This window comes from Apodemus sylvaticus, chromosome X (genome assembly GCF_947179515.1).
Source record: "Apodemus sylvaticus chromosome X, mApoSyl1.1, whole genome shotgun sequence".
NCBI lineage: Eukaryota > Metazoa > Chordata > Mammalia > Rodentia > Muridae > Apodemus > Apodemus sylvaticus.
This window is the reverse complement of record NC_067495.1, coordinates 31,420,450-31,441,654: the sequence shown is the minus strand read 5'-3', so window position 1 is coordinate 31,441,654 and position 21,205 is coordinate 31,420,450. Positions and strand designations below refer to the sequence as shown.

At 37.9% G+C, this 21,205-nt stretch overlaps 1 protein-coding gene across 1 annotated transcript in view; it reads left to right on the top strand.

Moving 5' to 3' along the window:
• Adgrg2 (adhesion G protein-coupled receptor G2) overlaps positions 1-21,205 on the top strand; it is a 112,536-nt gene that overhangs the window by 76,254 nt on the left and 15,077 nt on the right. Inside the window, exons 6-17 of the mRNA XM_052171661.1 lie at positions 1,185-1,226; positions 3,423-3,476; positions 7,823-7,878; positions 8,725-8,780; positions 10,324-10,363; positions 10,801-10,838; positions 12,412-12,506; positions 13,313-13,379; positions 16,287-16,681; positions 18,402-18,567; positions 19,399-19,555; positions 20,609-20,752. Of these exons, the coding sequence (XP_052027621.1) occupies positions 1,185-1,226; positions 3,423-3,476; positions 7,823-7,878; positions 8,725-8,780; positions 10,324-10,363; positions 10,801-10,838; positions 12,412-12,506; positions 13,313-13,379; positions 16,287-16,681; positions 18,402-18,567; positions 19,399-19,555; positions 20,609-20,752 (1,310 nt within the window). The remainder of the gene's footprint in view (positions 1-1,184; positions 1,227-3,422; positions 3,477-7,822; positions 7,879-8,724; positions 8,781-10,323; positions 10,364-10,800; positions 10,839-12,411; positions 12,507-13,312; positions 13,380-16,286; positions 16,682-18,401; positions 18,568-19,398; positions 19,556-20,608; positions 20,753-21,205) is intronic.

Genomic DNA, 21,205 nt, shown 5'->3' with positions numbered 1-21,205 from the left:
GAATGGCCTTGTTGCTTACTGTAATTTTGCTGAGTCTAATTATATATTATTAAATCTTGTTTTTTTCCTTAGGTTATTTCATTTTTGATTATTAGTAAAGTTGAGTATTTTCATAAATTTAGCTACCAAAATACAAGCTCATTTTACAGCTGTGTTTCACTTGCTATGGAGAGAAAAATAGCGAGGCAAACAAAATAATGTATAAAGGATTATTAATGACAGCACAAAACGGTATCCACCTCAAAAATTACCACCAACCATTGTTCATGAATCACACACCCAAGTGAGCTCATCAGTAACACGCATACAAAGGTTTCTGAAATTGTATAATACTGTTATTCTTCAGTGTATCTCCGAGCTCTGAACTTAGTCTTTCCTTCAAATTTGCCTATCTGTTGTAAAGAGACAGTATTTTTCTGCAAATTTGTACCCTGAATGCAGCCTCTTATAATTGGCAACCCTTCTTATACAAGGCTTTTTGAACCAGATTCTCCATCATCTGGGGCATGAGCCTGGGACTTTGTCTCCGAATGTCTTTGGGAAGATATTCCTAAGGCTTGCCTTTTTAGAGCACATTAATACTTGCCCATGAATCTCTAACTTAAGTAGTTGTGGTTCTACTGTGAAATTGTTATGCAACAGTTGTTGGCTGGTCTTGACTTCTCTCAGACCAATTTTATCTCCCAGTACAATGAGGAGAGTATCTTATTAACCTTAAAGAAGAAAGCAGGATTCTTGATTGTAAATTATAGTAGCAATATTTTTAATTCAGTAGGCCTTGATTCACACTGACTTTCCATCTGAATCACGTGTTCTTTATAACCTGTCATCTGAAGGCACTGTTTATAACTGAGTTCTACCCACCTGCATTGTAAATTCATATTTATGGGTCTACCGGTAGTGTCTGGAAACTGAAGTAGAATTACACAAGCAGAGGGATGTGTAATGGGTGTGATCTAACTGGGTAAACATGTGACTCCAATTCTCGGACCCACCCTGGGCCAATGCTGCATGTTCTGTGAATGAGAGTCCCATTCATTCTGCTGCTAAGATGACCAATGGTATCTTCAAGATCTCAACAGTGTGCTTTTCTTAGCACTTCACTGAAAAAAAAAACAATACTCATGGCAAATTGTTTTTTAAGCAACAAATTCTGCTCTAATATTTAAATTGCTTCTTTGCAGAAAAATCTAAAATCACTATAGTAAAAACCTTCAATGCACCAGGTATGACTTATTATCAATATCAAGACTTTCTTTTTATAACTAAAGTAAATCTAAAGAAATGGCTGGTGTTTATGATTTCTTTGTCTTCTTTTCCTACTTTTAAAAATAAAAATCTGTTCTTAATGAATAGATATATATTTATTGGCTACCTGAAACTGTACTAGGTGTTTTGGTCTGTGTAATAGTAATCAGCCTGTGCCTGCCCTTAAGAATCTTTTAGTCTAAGGGGAGACAGGATAAACATGACATGCGTGCCTGCAGGAGGATTCTACTAGTTTGTTTGTTTAGGTGCTGAGAATTGAACACAGGCCCTGTCACATGTGAAGTGTGCACCCTATCACCAAAACTACACCCTCATATCCACAGATATTTCTAACATGATTAATAAGATACATGGACAACACAGGGCTGATAGTAATGGGTAAGAATGTAATTAACAAAAGAACTAAAGAGTCAAACCTTTTTAAAATGAAGAGGTGATGTATTTTTAAGTGCCTAGTGCGAGCCCTGGCCCACAAGACATGTCTAACAATCATGTTTTTCATTGATTTCAATAGGAAAATCTGGTTTACTGCCTGTTTCTGTAAATAGAATTTATTGAAACACTGCCCTGTCTATTTGTTTAAATTTATTTTCTGTGGCTACTTTTCTGCTACATAAAATTGAGTTGTTGCAGCAGAAAACACCTATCTCACAAAACCTAAAATATTATCACTCTCAGCTGAAGTTGTTGTCAGTCAGGATATAAAGAATTGTCTGTGGTCATGTACTCAGGGAGGGGTGGGAATTATAGATAATAGTCCTAGAAATGGGAAAGAAAATTCTCATTGTAAAAGAGCAGCAAAAGATACACTTCCCTGGAAATGCAAGTGCACGTGGAATGTAGAGGAGAATAGCAAGCTTAGCAAGCAAGAGAGCAGTGATTTAAAGGCCGCTGTAAGCCTTACTACATATCATCTCTGCATATTATAGAGGCATGCTATTTTGCATAGTGTAAAATTCAGTTTGTTCACAGAATCTAAATTTAGCTGACATATGACACTCACATGCCAGTAAATCATTCTAGCAGAAACCAGATCATGTGCACCCAAGTCAAATTATAATTTTCTTTTACATCCAAACAAATTTCTCACAGGTTGTTCCTCATAATATCCAATGGACATAGGCTTGCCTTTTGGACATCGCATATATAATTCTGACAAAGACAACATATCAAGGAGACTAAATGTTGCATAATATAATAATGTTCTGAATGATCTTTTCCCTTCATTAGTTTACATAGTACCTCATCAGCCTATCCCACCCTCCTGTTTTCTATGGATTTCTTACACAGCAACAACTAAATGGAACTTTGAACTTTTTTCAAATAAAAACAGATGCACTTCTTTCACAAAGGAGAAACTGTTTCTCAGGTTGAGCTGCATTAAAATTTTCTTTTCCTTAATAGGGATTAATCTCCCATTCATTTGTTCCGCCTTTGTGTGTTTGTATGGCCTGATGTCCCGTCCATCACTGAACCTTTTTATTTCTTTGCTAGTATCAGCCACTAGATTGTAAGCACCATCACACAACCCTTTTATTTCCTGACTGGTATCGCCCACCAGAGTGTAAGCTCTTTAAGATTAGGGCCTGTATGTGGGACAGCTCAAGACCCAGAAATTATAGTGAGTACTCAGCAAATATGCTTGAATTTTGTAATGTTTATTTATGGAGTGAAATCATGACATTACTATTATTTTGAATGTGCATTTGTTGAGTACACTATGTGAGTTTAGACTAACGTTAGCGTCTTCTAAGATTTTCCTACTTTGGAAGGAAAGGCTAGTCTATGAGTCAGAACTAGACCACTTAAATTCTCCATACATAATTCGTTTCCATTGTTCTCTATATAAGACAGGAGCAGGATTAATTAGGAAGTGAACAAAGAAATTTCAGAGAAGAATTGAAGGTTAGACAGTGATATGGCAAAGAGTCCCATAGCTGCTCGTCTAAGTATTCCTTTATTCTTTGTGCAATTTATCCAGCCAATTCTGTTCAGCTATTTAATATTGTTGGTTTACATTTGCTGCGTTCATTTGCAAATTTTCTTGACAGTGCAATATATATATATATATATATATATATATATACACACACACACACACACACACACACAGTTATTATCATGTTTAACCAGCTGGGTTTCTTTTCTTTCAGGAGTCAAATCCCAGAGAAATATCTACAATTTGTCATCTATTTGCAGTGACTCAGGTTAGTTCTAATGTGCATTACACAACTACACATTTCCAGATAAGTTTGCTCCACAGAAAGAAGTGATTTTTCTCCTGTTGTGTCTGTACATGGCTTTCTGATCTGTCCCCTCTTCATAAAACCAGGCTACTACGAAGTCCCTAATAAAAAACAAAAGCAAATTTTAGACCTGACTGAAATTACCTTTCCATTTTCTAATCAGAGAAGATAGATAAGCTTCCACAAGGATTTTCACTTGAGCATTAAATCCACACTAATTCTAGAAGCCTTAGAATTAATTCATGAGGTGCACGGCAGGTCTCACCTGTGCTGATTGTATTCTCTGTGCTGATGGGTGGTTAGCTACCTTCCTGAGCCACGGGGCTTAGACCCAGTCTTTCTTTGCTGTTATTATAAACAGATCTGAGATATTTAAACCTGTAAGTTTATGGCCAAATAGAAAAGTCATGGCTCTGAGTTTATTGTTAGGGTGTTTTCAAGATTTTAATCAGAAACAGCTGAGAGTAGTTAACGGACAATAGTCCAGATTACTTTACAAAGATAGTTGGTTTTCAAAAATGTCAGAATTCCACAGAATGTGACATTTAATGTTATTTATTCACTTGTTGCTGAGGCATATCTGCTCCTAACAGTTCCCCATTCATGGACTCAGAGAAGCAGCTGAGCATCTCTACCCCCAGGTGAAGCTGTATGTTGTGGCTAGGTGGCCACTGGGTAGAAAGTGCCAATCTCTCCTGCAGACCTGTACTGTCCTTGAGAGGACACACGTTACAGGTTAGGACAACTTAGTTCTGCTGAGACAGAATAGGCTAGTCCTTAATAATCCCTGTTTTTCAAAGAACAGAATATTCTAGGCCTAAAGGCTGAAGAATGATGCTTCAACTTCCTGACTTACTGGGGCTGTTTAGGTAGGCAGCTGTCTCTACAAATTGGCTAAGTTCTAGAAGCTGTGTGAGACTTCCTATATTTTCAGGTATTATTAGTCATTTTTGGAGTTCTGATGGGGTTGGAAAATTACATAATCTCCTATGCAACCCAAGCTTTTTACTCTGTTATGATAGTCTTCAGATGACATCCGACCTAAAGCCAGGACATAAGTCAGGTACAGAACTATAGTCTTTTAGGATAGAGGACTGTTCAAATTTATAGACAAAAATGTTGGACTAGATTTTAGGTCTATCTTATATCTTATAATTTTCAAAATGGTAATAGTTGTGCTCTATTTATATTTTGACAGAAAGTCTTTTTTTTTTTTTAATTAGACAGAAAGGGTGAAATGTCGCTGGATATTTCCTGTCCAATCATATTGGGGCAGTAGAAAGCCTGTGATTGGACAGGAAAGGGAAGGCAGAGCTAGGAGTTGGGGAGACAGACAGAGGAAGCAGGAGGAGGAGAAGGAAGGGTGAATGAAGATGGCCTCAGACATGGACCTGTGTGGTATTTACTAGCCACAAATAGCTAAATTCTTATAAGGTTAGAAATCTTGAGATAAAGCTTTTATCATTATCAATTGGTTCTTAAATCACTGTATTGGCATCTTGCAAATTGTGATATTATTAATACATAAATCTAGTTAAAAAAATAATTAATCCATGAATAAAGTTAATAATAAAATTATTATTGATTATTGGACGTTATTTCTTATAAGTAAATCCCTCAAGCTTTTTCATATGTATTATGACTCAAAAACAAAGTATTGTCTTTTGCTAAGAGTAAAACAAACCAGACTTTTAGAATGTTTCATACATACCTAGTTTAATTAAATGCTGATTCCATTACTGTCTGTAATGTTTTGCCATCTCTAACACTGTTCACAGTGTTTTAAAAATTGAGATGGAAATCTCTTGGGAACATGCTATTTTTGAAATAGGAATAGTTTTCCTTCTGCCATGGGCCAGAGGCATGAAACAGCCTCTTTACTCCCATTGATTTGGCTCTCTGGGCTTTCTTCCTTATTAAGACCAATGAAAGCAAATGTGAAAAACAGAAAAATATGCTGTGGCAGGTCAGAACTGGATTGGAGATCATGGGTAGAGAGAAGAGGAAAACAATAATGTATTTTATTACATAAAGTCTTGCTATCAATTCCAGTAATAATCAATAGAAGAATCTTTACCTTTGATGTTTTGTTCCTATTTATGTTATACTTTATCTGAAAAATATAGATAACAGTCCAAGTAAATATACAATTGGGTAGATTAACAAAGAAGAAAATTTCCTATTTAAATACTTCAGGAATGGAGAGCTATCTCCAGGTTTAAGAGAAAATATTGCTCTTGCCGAGGACTGAAGTTTGGTTCCTAGCAACTGTGGGACAATTTACAACTACTTATAACTGCAGTTTCGGGGGAGTCCTACACCCTCTTTTGGTCTCCGTAGATACTATACTCACATGCACACACCACATGCATATGCACACAATTAATAATCAAATCTAAAAAATTAATATTTTGCAAATACATCCTACTATGTGAGTATGAGAGTTGCTCATGTGGATTTTCTGCTGATGTGTTCCAGGAACACTATATGAGGGAACTGTTAGCTTGTTGTTGTTTTTTTTAATGGGCTAAGGGTGTAGCTCAATGGTGGTGCATTTGCCTAATCTGTACGAGTCTATGGGTTCAGTCCCTACCACCACAAAAAGTATACATTTTATTTTCACATATTTGTATATCTTTCTCTTACTTTTTCCTCTTTCCCTCTACCCTCTCTTATCATTCTCTTTACTTTATACTTATAATATCATTATTTGGTGGCATCACCTATGTATTGGGCTGTGACTAATGTCTAGTTCTGTTTTGTCTAAATCATATTTGATAACTGAAAATCAAAATGTGTTTTAAAATGGTCATTTTGAATAACAGATGCCAGGAAGCTGGTTGGAGTAATGTCTTCCCTAATTAAGTGACTGAATTGACCATTTGTCGTAGTGACTGGTAAAAACAACTTCATCAGGGAACCCACTCTTCTGGCACCAGAAATCCCACGACATCCTGCCAAAAACTAGAAACCTCTGCTTCTTTCAGGTTTCCAGTCTGGGTCCATTAAAGATCTATGAATAAGCTGAGTACTTTCTGGCCAGGACGAATTAGGTTGAGAGTCAAAAGGTGGTAGCTTTTTCATTGTTCCATGCAACCAGAACTTTTGTGTTCCCTCTACACTTATAAAACTCATAACGCACTCAACAAGAACGTGAGCGAGACAAATTCTCTCTCTCTCTCTCTCTCTCTCTCTCTCTCTCACACACACACACACACACACACACACAGAGGTGGGGAAGGAGACTCTAAACAAGCTTTCAAAAGTTTGATTTTTAAAACAACATATATGTATACACACACACACACACACACACACACACACACACAAACATATGCTTTATCTTCATACACACCAGAAGAGGACATTATATCCCATCACAGATGGTTGTGAGCCACCATCCGGTTGCTGGAAATTGAACTCGGGTCATCTGGAGGAAGGGCCCAGTGCTGTTAATCACTGAGCCATCTCTCTAACCTCCTTAATATGTTTTTAAAGTGTATAATTTTATACTGATTTGAAGTGTCTTTGTTTTTAATAATTATGAATTATATTATTTGAAATTTCTGTGTCAATATAAACTTTTAAATGTATTAAATGAATTCAGCAGACGATATTTCTAAATTCATGTGTGTGTATGTGTGTGTGTATGTGTGTGTGTGTGTGTGTGTGTGTGTATGTGTAACAGTAACAGAGAATAAGAGGCCACGAATATAAGATCAGATAGAGATTTAGAAGGAGAGGAGGATGTAAATGGTGTAAATGAAATACTAGTATATATGAAATTCTCAAAAATCAAATTTAAAAACTGATGAAGAATTGACTTCCTTAAGGCTGCTGCTTAGCTGCTAAGGAACACCTCTCTCTCTCTCTCTCTCTCTCTCTCTCTCTCTCTCTCTCTCTCTGTCTCTGTCTCTCTCTCTCTCTCTCTCTCTCTCTCTCTCTCTCTCTCTCTCATATCTATGCCACTGTAACTCCAACTCTAAAAGATGTTATTTGAAAGGTCACATTGGAACGTTAGTCCCAAGTTATCCTAAGTGAAAATGTTTCAGCTGGAAGAAATGAACACATCTTGGGCAGCGGGTGGCATTCTCTCTTACTGAATTCCTCCATCAAAGTTGTAGCTCCTATCTTCTGAAACCTCTATTGACAAGCAATGACCAGCCATCGATAGAGGAGCAGGACTCAAAACAAAGGATATGGTTAAACTGTTTATAAAATAATTTAATAACCTTGTAATGTTTTATATTAATCCTCAAACTGTAAGAACACAAGTCTCAAATTTCTTTCTGAAAATTTATTTTTAGTGTTTTTTAGAGGCGAGATAGTGTTTCAACATGATGATGACCACAATGTTACCCAGGTAGGCTTTCAAGATTTTCTTTAACTGCAGTCTTTCAAAGTAAATTTTCATATATCTAAAGATTCAGATAATTTGTGATACTTGGTATATTTGATTTATGAACAAATTTAAGTAAAATATGTCTCCTCAGTTTTCTAGCTGTGTACTTAAGGGCTTGAATTCTTAGTATTCATGTTATTATTCTAATAGTACTATTTTAGTTTTTACTGGGTTTGTTGCTGAGTAAGAATGGTAATATTGTGCAGTCCTATTACGAGTTAAACGTATCAAATTGTTTTAGAAATTCCTAAGAACAACAACAACAAATATGTTTATTGAGTTTAGTAAGAATCTTCCAGATGTGGTTGTTTGTCACACTTGGGGAATTCAAATACACTGATCTCCACCTTCCGGGCACCCAGAGGGTCTAGACCAAACCTGATTCTCATTCATTGACTGTCTCCCAAATGCCTACTACATGCCAGTCCGTGATCTGAGTGCTAGAAATACAGCCATGGTCCTGTCAAACTTCTGTTTTTACGCAGATGTATCTTAACTCTGAAACCTGCCATGAGGAGAATTTTAATAGCACTGTTTGGGAGGAACCCTTGAATGGAAGGAATACAGAACTGACTGACTCTGACACTTTAAAAAATAAATAAAGCCAAATTAGCTCATCCAATATTGATTCACTCTTGAGTGGCCCATCATCTGTGTATCCAAAATCTGGTCATCTGTATTTTATGGAGTTATGATTCACTCTTTAGGGCATAATTCTTTGGATGGCTGAAAATGAAAATTCTTGTCAAAGAATGTGTTTAAACATGATATTTTGCTATTTTCTTAATGAGTTCTCACCTCCAACAGAATCAAGATATAGTCAATGGCACCTTCGCTGGAGTCCTGTCTCTAAGTGAACTGAAGTAAGTAATCTCGCATTTTCTTTAAAATTTCATATATACCATCTGAAAAGATACACACTGAGTTATTTTTGCATTTGGAGACTACAAATAGGACACGGAGACACAAAGGATACAGAGAAAATTAGTTCTTGCCTGCTTTGCAAACTAAACATGGCTATCTGTTAACTTATATCTCAACTAACACTGTCCTGAGGATGTTCCCTCTGGTGTACTGAAATTAAACAACTGCTTCATCTGAGCTGGTATTTGAATTTTAATACAATTCATTATCCAGTATTATTGTCAGACAAGCTCAAGTCCAGACTTCTTCAACCTATGGCCAGCATGCCACATGCAGCTGAGGAGAGATATAAAAGAGGCCCAACACAAAATTGTAAACAGCCTTAAAACATTATTAAGTGTTTTTTGGAGGGAAGGTAACTCAGTTTCTTGGGTTCTTAATATGAACTTTTCAGATGAAAACATTGTGTCACAATGTCAAAGAATGGGACACACTTTACTATATACCATTTGTTTATATTGTCATGAAATATCGGGGATTTAAGAGTCAGCAAGGGAACACTGACTGGGCTTTGTAGCACATGCCTTTAATCCAAGCACTTGGAAGGCAAAGGCAGGTGAATCTCTTGATTTTAAGACTAGTGTTGTCTATGTAACAAGTTCTGGAACAGTTAGAACTACATAGAAAGACCCTGCCCCCCCAAAAAGTCAAAGGTCAGATCTTTTCCAGATCTTACTTAAAGTTACCTAGAACTGTTGTCCATTCCTCAGAGCAGGGCATTCTCAACCTCAGCATTGTTGCCCTCTGGGGACCGATAGTTCACTGTCATGGGAACCTGTTCTATACATTGTAGGATATTTAGCAGCATCCCTAGCCTCACCCCCCAACCAGATACCAGCAGCAGCCTCCTCAGTGTAACAATGAGAAATGGTTCCAGACAGATGTCTCCTGGAGGGCAGTCACCTTTGTTGAGAAGAGTGACTTCTTTAGCTAGAATTCTTTCTTCTGAACTTCAGTGAAAGTCTGCCAAATTGAAGAAATGGAAATATTGTAGAAGCAGAAATGGAGGTGAGGAATGAGAAAAATTCCCATGAGGATGTTGGATGAGAGGGAGACAGGGTTGGGATCATAGAGAGAGAAAGCTGTGTCCATTGAAGGTAGGTGAGGTACTAATCAGAAGCCCAGGATGAGTGGCTTACCATTCTCAGAAATCTTTGCCCTGGGCCAGCTACTCCATTGGCTGCCTGCCAGAAGAAGATGCCTTGGGGTTTGCAGTAGCCTAATGAATAACACGATTGTTCAACCATAATTTATATCTTCTTGCTCTTAGCTAGGACTGATCCATCTCCCATCTGGTTAGTTTTCCTTGTCTTATAAATAATTGATTTTCCCCACAGAGCAATCTCTTATTATGCCCCATGTCTCTTCAGAGTAAGCAGTACATGCCACATGCCTGATCTAATTGCTTTAAAAGATACCTTGTTTTGAATTTCACATCACTAATGGTCTCCTTCATGTTAATTTCTCTCATTCTATTCGCAGGCGATCAGAGCTCAACAAAACTCTACAGACCTTAAGTGAGGTAACCATAGAATGCCCTATGCCTTGCTAATCATTATTATTATTCAGGGGAAGTGTATGAAATTCTGTGGGAGATACATATTCAGATTTTCCCAAATCTGTCATGCTAAAAGAGTGACTGAACCTGTTGCATTGTTCCAAAACTCAGTAGTAGGAGCTATAGGTGGGCACTGTGAGGAATTGGGTTACTGTTGTGTGAGGACAAAGGTTTCTTCAAATAAAACCTCTGGGAGATTGAGCTACCTTGTGTCTAAGAGATGCTGACACTGGGAGCCTCCATACAAAGCTCGTGTGGCCTGAAAGTCTTTGTGCTATGTTAAGAACTCAAGAGATTGTATAGAATAGCTCTAGTGGTTCTTGTCATTCTGTGATTAGCCCTGCATTGTCTTTTCTAACATTTCTAACTGTTAAAATAATATATATGTTTATTTATTTCAGACTTACTTTATAGTGTGTGCTACAGCAGAGGCCCAAAGGTAATCCATGTTTAAGTTTTATAGATATCTTCTCATGTATGGAAAGAAAGTATGAACGCTTAGTTAAATTGTCAATTCAAAGATTTTCCTATAACATAAAGAAATATTGGTAGTATTTTATTATATTTTTATGACTATAAATCATTCTGTTAACCTCTTTCTTCTCAGTTCTTTGGACCATCAGTGTCCTTAACTCTGAAATGGCTCACATTAGGCCAAGCAAGGTAAATGCCAGATAGAAAGGAAGACCTACAAACAGGAGCTTGGGAAACAAGATATGGGGATATGGGGATATGGGGACAGAAACACATAACGTGAAAAAGAGAAGATAAAAACATATCTGCAGGAGCAAAGCAATTATTGGGAACTGTACAGATAATTATTTTAAGTTCTGTCCTGTGGTCAACCTGGTTGCTAAGTCAATGGCTTATAAAGTGGTAAACTCTCTACAAGAACCCTGAGCATTGGAAGCCAGTTTGAATGACAATTTTTACTCATTGACTTTTCACTGATGCAAATCATGGCAAGTCTTACATGAAATTGTACATTGGGTCCCCACATAATATTGATGTCTATCTTATTTTTACTCTCTATCTCTCTCCAATATTTGCAGCATTAATTTCTTTCCACTTACATCATTAGTAATGGAGAGAACATTATATCTAGATATCTTATATCTAGATTGAATTTGGAGGAGATTTGGGATTTATGAGACTTTTATATTTAGCTACATTAGTTTATAGAAAGGTTTTTATGTTGGAATTTGAAATGACACCAGGAAAATAGTCAGGGTTTTGTTTTTGTTTTGAGAGGTGGTAAAATTTTTTAATGTAGATGCTAGTCTTCGTAGCCAAGTTGAATGCCTATGAAACAAACCAGAAGCCAAGTGTGAACAGAAGGTCTCTGCCTTTGAATGTGAACCTGATGTCTCTTATATTAAACTTTTGAAGGTAAAGTACAGACCACATGTATTATTAAGGTTCTCAAGAGAAACATAACTTATAGAATATATATACATATATACACATATTGTGTATATATTTGTACCTATAACAAGGGGAATTATTAGAATAACTTGCTGGCTATGGTCCAACTAATACAACAATGTTTATCTACCAAGAGAAGGTCTAAGTATCTAGTAGTTGTTAGTTTACAATGCTGGATGCCTCAGCTGGTTTCCATTATACTCTAGAATCCCAAAGAAGTAGGCTTTAATGCCAGTGAAGGAATGGACTTGCTATCAAGAGTGAAAGCAAGCAGGCAGAAAGCTTCCTACTTCAAGTCAGCAGGTGTGGCCCAGATTAAAAGTAGATCTGGATGTGTATCTTCTCATTTCAAGTGAAGAAAACCTCCTTTAATTCCAGATGTAGTCAAGTTGGCAACCAAAAATAGCCATGAGACTCTATAATATGGGTGTTTGTAAGGCTAATGGGATAATACAGCAAAGCAAACACTATCAGTATCCCTTTCCTCACTCTTGAGTTTGAAAAGATAATTACAAAGCATAGGCAGATTTCTAATATATACTATACATACATACTAGGATCCTGGCTGAATGTGTTTCTCTTTGCAGCACGGTAAACTGTACATTCACAATAAAACTGAATGAGACCCTGAATGTGTGTGTCATGATGGTTACTTTCCAAAGTGTACAGATTCGGCCAATGGGTAAGATGTCTCTGTGACTGCACTCTTTGTCACACGAATTTTGATGGAAGGATCTGTGTAGAGTTTTCATTCAATGGCTTGTTGCTAGGCCTTGTCTGATTCATTTTTAATTAACCAGTAAGCTATATGTATGTATGTGTACACTGATGTTTTGATGTACATTGTAGAATATCTAGGGCATGCTATTTAGCATGTGCATTACCTCACATACTTACATTTTTTTCTTTTTGTGATGAGGACACTTACATTTTACTCTCAATAATTTTCAAGTATATAATATATGAACTATAGTCACCATGTCACAAAATAGGTCTCTTGAAGTCTGACTGAATTTTGTGTCCTTTAGCCAAAAATTCACCAGTTTTATCATTTTGTTTTATCTGGTAACCCCCATTTCATTCTCTGTTTCTATGAGTTAGACCTTTGTAGATTCCACAAGTGAGTAAGATAATGTGGTGTTTGTTTTCTATACCTGGCCTATTTCACTTAAGCTAATTTTCTTCAGGATTTATTTACTTCTTAACCCTTCTTTGGGGTTTCTAAGGAGACATTGATCTTGCAAGCACATAACCAAAGAGAAAAAAATTCAGTAAATAATTTAGCAAGTATATATATATATATATATATATATATATATATATATATATACATACATATATATATGCCAATATCAAAGACAGCCAACAAATTTTGCCACTGATTCTAGACAATTACTCTTTAAAATCATAGCTTGTCAATCTGGGCTTCTATTTTTCTTTATTCTTGACCCTGCATTTTCTTCTTCTCTTTCCTTTTGTTTCCTTTAGAGCAGTGCTGCTGTTCCCCCAGGACTCCCTGCCCTTCCTCACCAGAAGAGTTAGAAAAACTACAGTGGTATGTAACAAATTTGCTGAGCTTCTCATAAATAAATTAGTAGCAAAAACGAATCAATCTATCAAAGCAAATGTGGAAATAAAATGATATGTATATATAACACTTAATCCCCATGCTAGCCAAAGATAGAATTTTCAGGCTTTCAGTTTTAGAAAAAAATTGTTTTGTTTTCTGTGGAGCTTCCATTCAGAATGCTATCTTCAAACTGTTTCTGAATCTTGGCTACACACTGGAATGACTAGGTGAGCCTTAAAGATTTTTATAGCTGGGTATGGTATACTTTTGTGGTGTGCTAAATGTTGATAAGCATTTGGGTCTCATTCTGGATGTCGCAAGTGAACATTGGGAAAAGCTGAATGAAGGACATGTGGAACACTGTTGTTTTGCTGCCTTTCTATAAGCCATGGATTAGCTAAAATTTTAGTTTTTAGAAACACTGATTCCCAATCACCACCCTCAGAGATCTGGGGCAGAATGGTCTGAGATATACTGTAAATATTTCATTTTTTTAATGCCCTTTTCTCAAAAGGTTGAGGCAGGAAACTCACCTTGAGAATGAGGCCAACCTGAGCTACATAATGTAATTGAATTTTAGCCGAGTTAAAAAAAAAAAGTAAATAAAAGTGGAAAAGACAGTTTAGGTGGTTTTAACAATTAAAATTGAGAATCACTTCACAGAGTTAGAAAAAGCAATTCTCAAATTCATCTGGAATAACAAAAAACCCAGGATAGCTAAAACTATTCTCAACAACAAAAGAAATTCTGGGGGAATCAGTATCCCTGACTTCAAGCAATACTACAGAGCAATGGTGTTAAAAACTGCATGCTATTGGCACAGTGACAGACAAGTGGACCAATGGAATAGAATTGAAAATACAGAAATGAACCCACACACCTATGGTCACTTGATCTTCGACAAAGGAGCCAAAAACATCCAGTGGAAAAAAGATAGCCTTTTCAACAAATGGTACTGGTTCAATTGGAGGTCAGCATGCAGAAGAATGCGAATTGATCCATTCCCATCTCCATGTACTAAACTTCACTCCAAGTGGATCAAGGACCTCCATGTAAAACCAGACACACTAAAACTAATAGAAAAGAAACTGGGGAGGACCCTTGAGGGCATGGGCAAGGGGGAAAAGTTCCTGAACAGATCGCCAATAGCTTATGCTCTAAGATCAAGAATTGACAAATGGGACCTCATAAAATTACAAAGTTTCTGTAAGGCAAAGGACACTGTTAAAAGGACAAAACTGCAACCATCAAATTGGGAAAGGATATTCACCAACCCTACATCTGATAGAGGGCTAATATCCAATATATACAAAGAACTCAAGAAGTTAGACCCCAGGGAACCAAATAACCCTATTAAAAATGGGGTATAGATCTAAACAAAGAATTTTCACCTGAAGAAATTCGGATGGCCGAGAGGCACCTTAAGAAGTGCTCAACATCATTAATCATTAGGGAAATGCAGATCAAAAAAAAAAACCCCTGAGATTTCACCTTACACCAATCAGAATGGCTAAGGTCAAAAACTCAGGAGACAGCAGGTGTTGGTGAGGATGTGGAGAAAGAGGAACACTCTTCCACTGCTGGTGGGGCTGTAAGATGGTACAACCACTTTGGAAATCAGTCTGGCAGTTCCTCAGAAAACTGGACATGACACTTCAGGAGGACCCTGCTATACCTCTCCTGGGCATATACCCAAAGGATTCCTCGGCATACAATAAAGACACATGCTCCATTATGTTCATAGCAGCCTTATTTATAATAGCCAGAAGCTGGAAAGAACCCAGATGCCCCTCCAAGGAGGAATGGATCCAGAAAATGTGGTATATTTACACAATGGAATACTACTCAGCAATTAGAAACAATGAATTCACGAAATTTTTAGGCAAATAGTTTGATCTGGAAAATATCATCTTAAGTGAGGTAACCCAATCACAAAAGAATACACATGGAATGCAATCTCTGATAAGTGGATATTAATTAGCCCAGAAGCCCTGAATACCCAAGGCACAAATCACATAACAAATGACTCCCATGAAGAAGTATGGAGAGGGTCCTGATCCTGGAAAGGATTGACCTAGCATTGGAGGGTAATAAAAGGACAGAGAAAAAGGAGGGAGGTGATCGGAGAATGGATGGAGAGAAGAAGGTTTATGGGACATATGGGGAGGGGGGATCCGGGAAAGGGGAAATCATTTGGAATGTAAACAAAGAATATGGAAAATAAAAATATTTAAAAAAATTGAGAATCACAGACTAGGTGGTGGTGGAATATGTTTTTTTTAATTCCAGCACTCAGGAGGCATGAGGCAGGAGGATATCTGTGTGTTTGAGGCCAGTCTTCTCTACAAATACGTTTTAGAGATACACAGAGAAACCCTGTTTCAATACAAACAAGAGAGAGGGGGGTAGTTGACTTACAAGTCAGGGATTATCTCTTTGGACCCAGTTTGATTCATGTTTTCGTCCAAATAATTTCTTGATCACTTACTATGTTCTAATGACCACTATACCTGGATATAATGCTATGAAATGAGTTAAGACACATTTCTAGTATGATGAAACCAGTTGAGTTATGGAACTTTTAGTATGTCTTTCCTCCAGGAACACAGGGAAAGTTACAAAATCCTAGATTACGTGTTGCATAGAGTTCTAGAGCATTGATAACTCAGTGAACCAGAACTGGGGTTTATAAAACCATGCTAATATCTCTCCATGGAAGTATGAAGGGGGCAGGGGCAGAAGCCAGCGCCAGAAGCACACAGAATGTAAAGTAGACAGTCTTTTAGAGTAAAACTCTGTTAAGTTGGTGGTAGTAGACAGCTGCTGGGGCTGAGGCCTCAGTCTCTGTACCTTACTGGTATTTCATATGTATTTTTCTGGTTTCTCCATTAGTGATCTGCAGGAACCCATTTGTTTTGCTGATCAACCGCATGGTCCGTCGTTGTCGTCTTCCAGCAAGCCTGTGCCAGCTGTACCTCAGGCCACCGTTTTATCCCACGTTGCTAGTGACTTCTCTTTAGTTGAACCCCTTGATCATGCCCTTATGACCCCAACACCCTCTCTGGCACAAGAGAGTCGCCTTCCCTCTCCCCAGCCTACAATGACTCTGGCTTCCAGTCCTGCCACTGACTTGTCTGTTCAACCTATAGTGGCCTCTTCCTCTTTGCCTCAAACTGATCTTTCCCACACCCTGTCACCTGTGCAGTCTTCCATTCCCTCTCCTACCACACCAGCCCCATCTGTTCCAGAAAAAGTGGCCACCATCAGCACACCTCCTGGTGAGACAGGTAAATATGAGAAGCAAAGCTGATTATGGAGGATGTTGGAATTCGGGCATCCTAAAAAGCTTTCAAATCAAAGATACACAATAAGTCTTCATTAAGCCTTCTGAACCACTTGGAAGATCCAGGCTTAACATCACATCTGGAAAGAGCTACAACAAACAGTTCAGCGCCTCCTCGCCTATTCTATGTGGGAATGGATCAGTCACACTAGGCTTACTTGGCTAGGAATAGTATAAATGGGAAAGCCGTGGGAACTACAAAGTGTTCCCACAAGCCCTGTAGACTTAAGGTCTAGGAATAAAGGACAGAGGGAAAGGAGCAGAGAGTATTCCAGACTCTGAACTTTAGCTCTTTGAATATGAAACAAGTTTAGTTTCTTTTAGAAACCAGAGGATGGGAGACAGCCTAGCTTGATGTGTTAATAGTTCAGAGCTCAGGCTATGGCTTCTGCTTCCTCTGCCTTCATGCCAGTGTCCCCAGAGAGTTTTGCAGCTTCTTCCAAGTGACTTACTATTTCTCTTAATAAGCATTACTCTCAAATTATCTTAAAATAAATGTATAAATTTTAGGCAGAATTATGGAATCATAATATAAAATAAGGTTTAATGGCTGGATAAAAAGTATTATTAGAATTCATTGTCCTGGGCCTACAGTGATTATTTTTCCATAGCTATTCCCATTGACCCTTTGAAACAATCTTAAAGGCTACCCCAAAATCTATCAAGGAGACCCTGAACCTAGATTTCTACTCTTAAGGCAACAGAAGTGAAGCAACATATGCATGTAAGATACACATCACAGCATAACCTAGTAGCTAAAAAGTAGATAAACTTATTGGCTCTGTAGAGAGGAGTGATTATATAAGACATGCTACCTCAACACAATGTCTTTTGCTCAATGATATGGGCCATTAGAATAGCTATACAAAAATCTGGGGACACTTTCACATCTTGATGTGAAGAGGTAAAGGCCAAACAACAGCTAGTTAAAAAATATTCCATTTTCATAATAGTATAGATGTGTATAAAATAGACCAGAAGGAAAATGCAAAATAAGAATTCAGATATTAGTAATAAAATTAAGAGGGCTGGGCAGTGGTGGCGCACGCAGGCCTGTAATCCCAGTACTTGGGAGGCAGAGGCAGGTGGATTTCTGAGATCCAGGCCAGCCTGGTCTACAGAGTGTACCCCAGAACAGTCAAGGCTACACAGAGAAAGCCTGTCTCAAGAAACCAAAAAAAAAATATTAAGAGACATTTTTATATTTTAAAACTGGGTGTGGCCACCACTGATATGTGATCTATTTCCCTGTAGTTTCAACATCCAAAGCATGTCATATGACGAGAATTATATAGGATGTATCCTTTTGAGTTTGGATAATTTTCAATTAACATAATGTATTGGACAACTGGAAAACCACCCTGTTGTGGAAAGCATTGGTAGTAATTTCTTTTTGTCACTAAATAATGTTCCACTATGGACACACCACAGTTCATCCATTTTCCAGTTCATGGACATTTGTATTATTTCTCATTTAGAACTATTATAGAAAAGGATACTATGAAAAATCACAACTAAGTCTTCTAACTACATATACCTTCTTCTTTTGGATGAATACCCAGGAATGAGTTGACCACATCATGGGGTCTGTTTATCTTCAGAAATGCCTTTTGCATCATGCATTGCATAACATGACTTGTTTTTTGTTTTTTTTTCTAATACAGTTGTCAACACGAGCAGTGTTTCTGATGACCTGGAAGCCCAAGTATCCCAAATGGAGAAAGCTTTGTCTTTGGGCAGCTTAGAGCCTAATCTTGCAGGCGAAATGGTAAACCGAGTCAGCAAACTCCTGCACTCTCCACCTGCCTTGCTAGCCCCTCTAGCTCAAAGGTATGTATCCGCAAACAGAAGGGTGTGTTCTGTGTGCTTCAGAGATAAGCTATGCTCCCTGAGCTTTCCGTTTTGAATAAGTGAGTTTATTGAGGATGTAAATAGCAAAAGAATAAGTGTTGAGTAGCAGATAGGGAGAAGCAACAGATAATAAAACGTTGTTAAATTGGGGGCTCAGAACATCCATTGGAGACAACTGACTGAAGTAGCCCAATTAAGAAAGCAAACAAAAGGTGACATTTTCAAATTGGGGGCTTACAAACAAACACCTAGCAGAAACCAACTGAGGCAGCCAACTAGATTTCTCAGTTGAGGGGGTCAGGGAAGACGGTCCTCTTTGTCATCTACATAGATGAACTTCCAACCTCCAGTTCTTGCTATAGGCACTTTTATATTATAGGATAAGCAATGGGAACCTGGATTGGGAATAGCTCACCATTGAGCTCTTCTCAAGGACACGATGCTTCTAATACCCTTAGCTACGTGATTTTTCTTTTCTCCCTGTTACAGCGTTAGAGAGGCAGCCTCAGCCTATCCCAGGAAAGGGTACTAAATAACATTGCTGGAGTCTAGAACAGGAGGGCCGTCCTGCTTCAAGAGTTCCCCTTCAACAATGTTTAGTGAACACATGACAACATACCTATATAGTGTATATTACAGGATGTTAGGTGGATCCATCCAGATGTTAAAGATACTTGATTCTGTGACTAGTGATAGACACAGTATTTGTCCCAAGGACTAGGTTCATAATGATATCCACTTGATATTCTATATTAGAATGGGGGAGAAAGAACGAGAGGACTAAATTAAAACTGCCAACTGTCTTTACAGGTTGCTAAAAGTGGTAGATGCCATTGGCTTACAGCTGAATTTTTCATCTCCAACTATCAGTCTAACATCACCTTCTTTGGCTCTTGCTGTGATTAGAGTGAATGCCAGTAATTTCAATACAACGACCTTTGCCGCCCAAGACCCAGCAAATCTCCAGGTATAACAATCTAATTTCTTATAGAAACAACATTTTCTTGTACATGATTGGAGCCCCTGCTGTGCTTCCTGATGGAGGCAATTACTGTTGATTATCAGGAGTGATATTTACTATTCAAAAGATTTAATATCTGACTCCTTTAAATCTAGCACTCAGGAGGTGATGACAGGTAGAAATCTTTGAGTTCCAACACCAGCCTGGTATACAGAGTGAGGTACCACAGAATAAAAAAATGAGATTGCTTTTAGGAGCTGAAATGGAACTCAGTGGAATAGGGCATGTTTTATGTGCATGAGGCCCTGGATTGTGTGTGTGTGTGTGTGTGTGTGTTTGGTATATGGCAGGGAGTGGTATTTTCATGAAGAAATACTAGGCAATTGGGGAGCCTATGCATGGAGATGAATTTCAACATTTTAAATTTTTATAACTATGTGTATAACAATGCTGAAAATCAATCCTGTTTCTAGTGCTTTCTATCTACCCTTTAGCAGTGGTCTCAACCTTCCTAATTAAATACCCTTTAATACAGTTCCTCATGGTGTAGTGACCCCCAACCATAAAATTATTTTCATTGCTGCTGAATAACTGTGATTTTGCTACTGTTATGAATTATAATGTTAATATCTGATGTGCAGTATATGTGAAACGCAACCCTTAAAGGGGTCAAGGCCAACAGGTTGAGCACCGATGCTTTAGAGGGACTGGGGGCTAAAAACACTAAAGTCCAACAAAGTCTTGCTTTTTACAGTCTTCATTGATTAAGCACACTGCACAGACTCTCGTGATGACTGCCCTAGCACTTGCTTACTGATTGGTGAATGAACTGCTGTGGTCTCCTGAACCCTGCAAATAGCTCACTCTTTGACCATTTCTATGCGTCCTTAAAATGTTTCCTTTCCTGCTTGGGGGCATCACTCAACCAGAGACATAGAGGCAGAGTTGCTTTCTGGAGAAATCTAGATCAAGGCCCTTCAGGCCCGTCCACATTGAGCTGTGTTTTGCTCACCTCATAGTATCACCTCTGACACATTTACTCTCTTACTTGATCTCCAGGTTTCTCTGGAAACCCAGGCTCCTGAGAATAGTATTGGTGCCATTACTCTGCCCTCATCACTGATGAGTAATTTGCCAGCTAATGAAGTAGAATTGGCTTCAAGAGTTCAGTTCAATTTCTTTGAAACCCCTGCCTTGTTTCAGGTAAAGTTGCTACTTACTGGTTTTGATTTGGGTTTGGTTTGGAGGTGGGTGACTTAATTCTCCTTAGTCATCACATATTCTTAAGCCTGCCACAAATCAAATGGAGTGCTGAAACCCTGCAGTTAATTTGTATCCATACCCTGTTCTTCCTGAGGATAACTAGCAGTTACCAACACATTCATAGTACTTGCAAATGGCTATGCAAACTCACAAGTGGTGACTCTGATCCTGTCCAGGGAGGAAGGAACCTACTGTTACTCCATTTTACAGATTAGGTAATAGAGACATGGGGAGATTCAGAGCTTGCTCAAGGACACAAGCTTTAAATGGTTCATGTTGTGTCCCCTTTAATACTAAGTGAGGTAATCCAGACTCAAAAGGTGACTCATGGTATGCACTCACTAATAAGTGGATATTAACCTAGAAAACTGGAATACCCAAAACATAATCCAC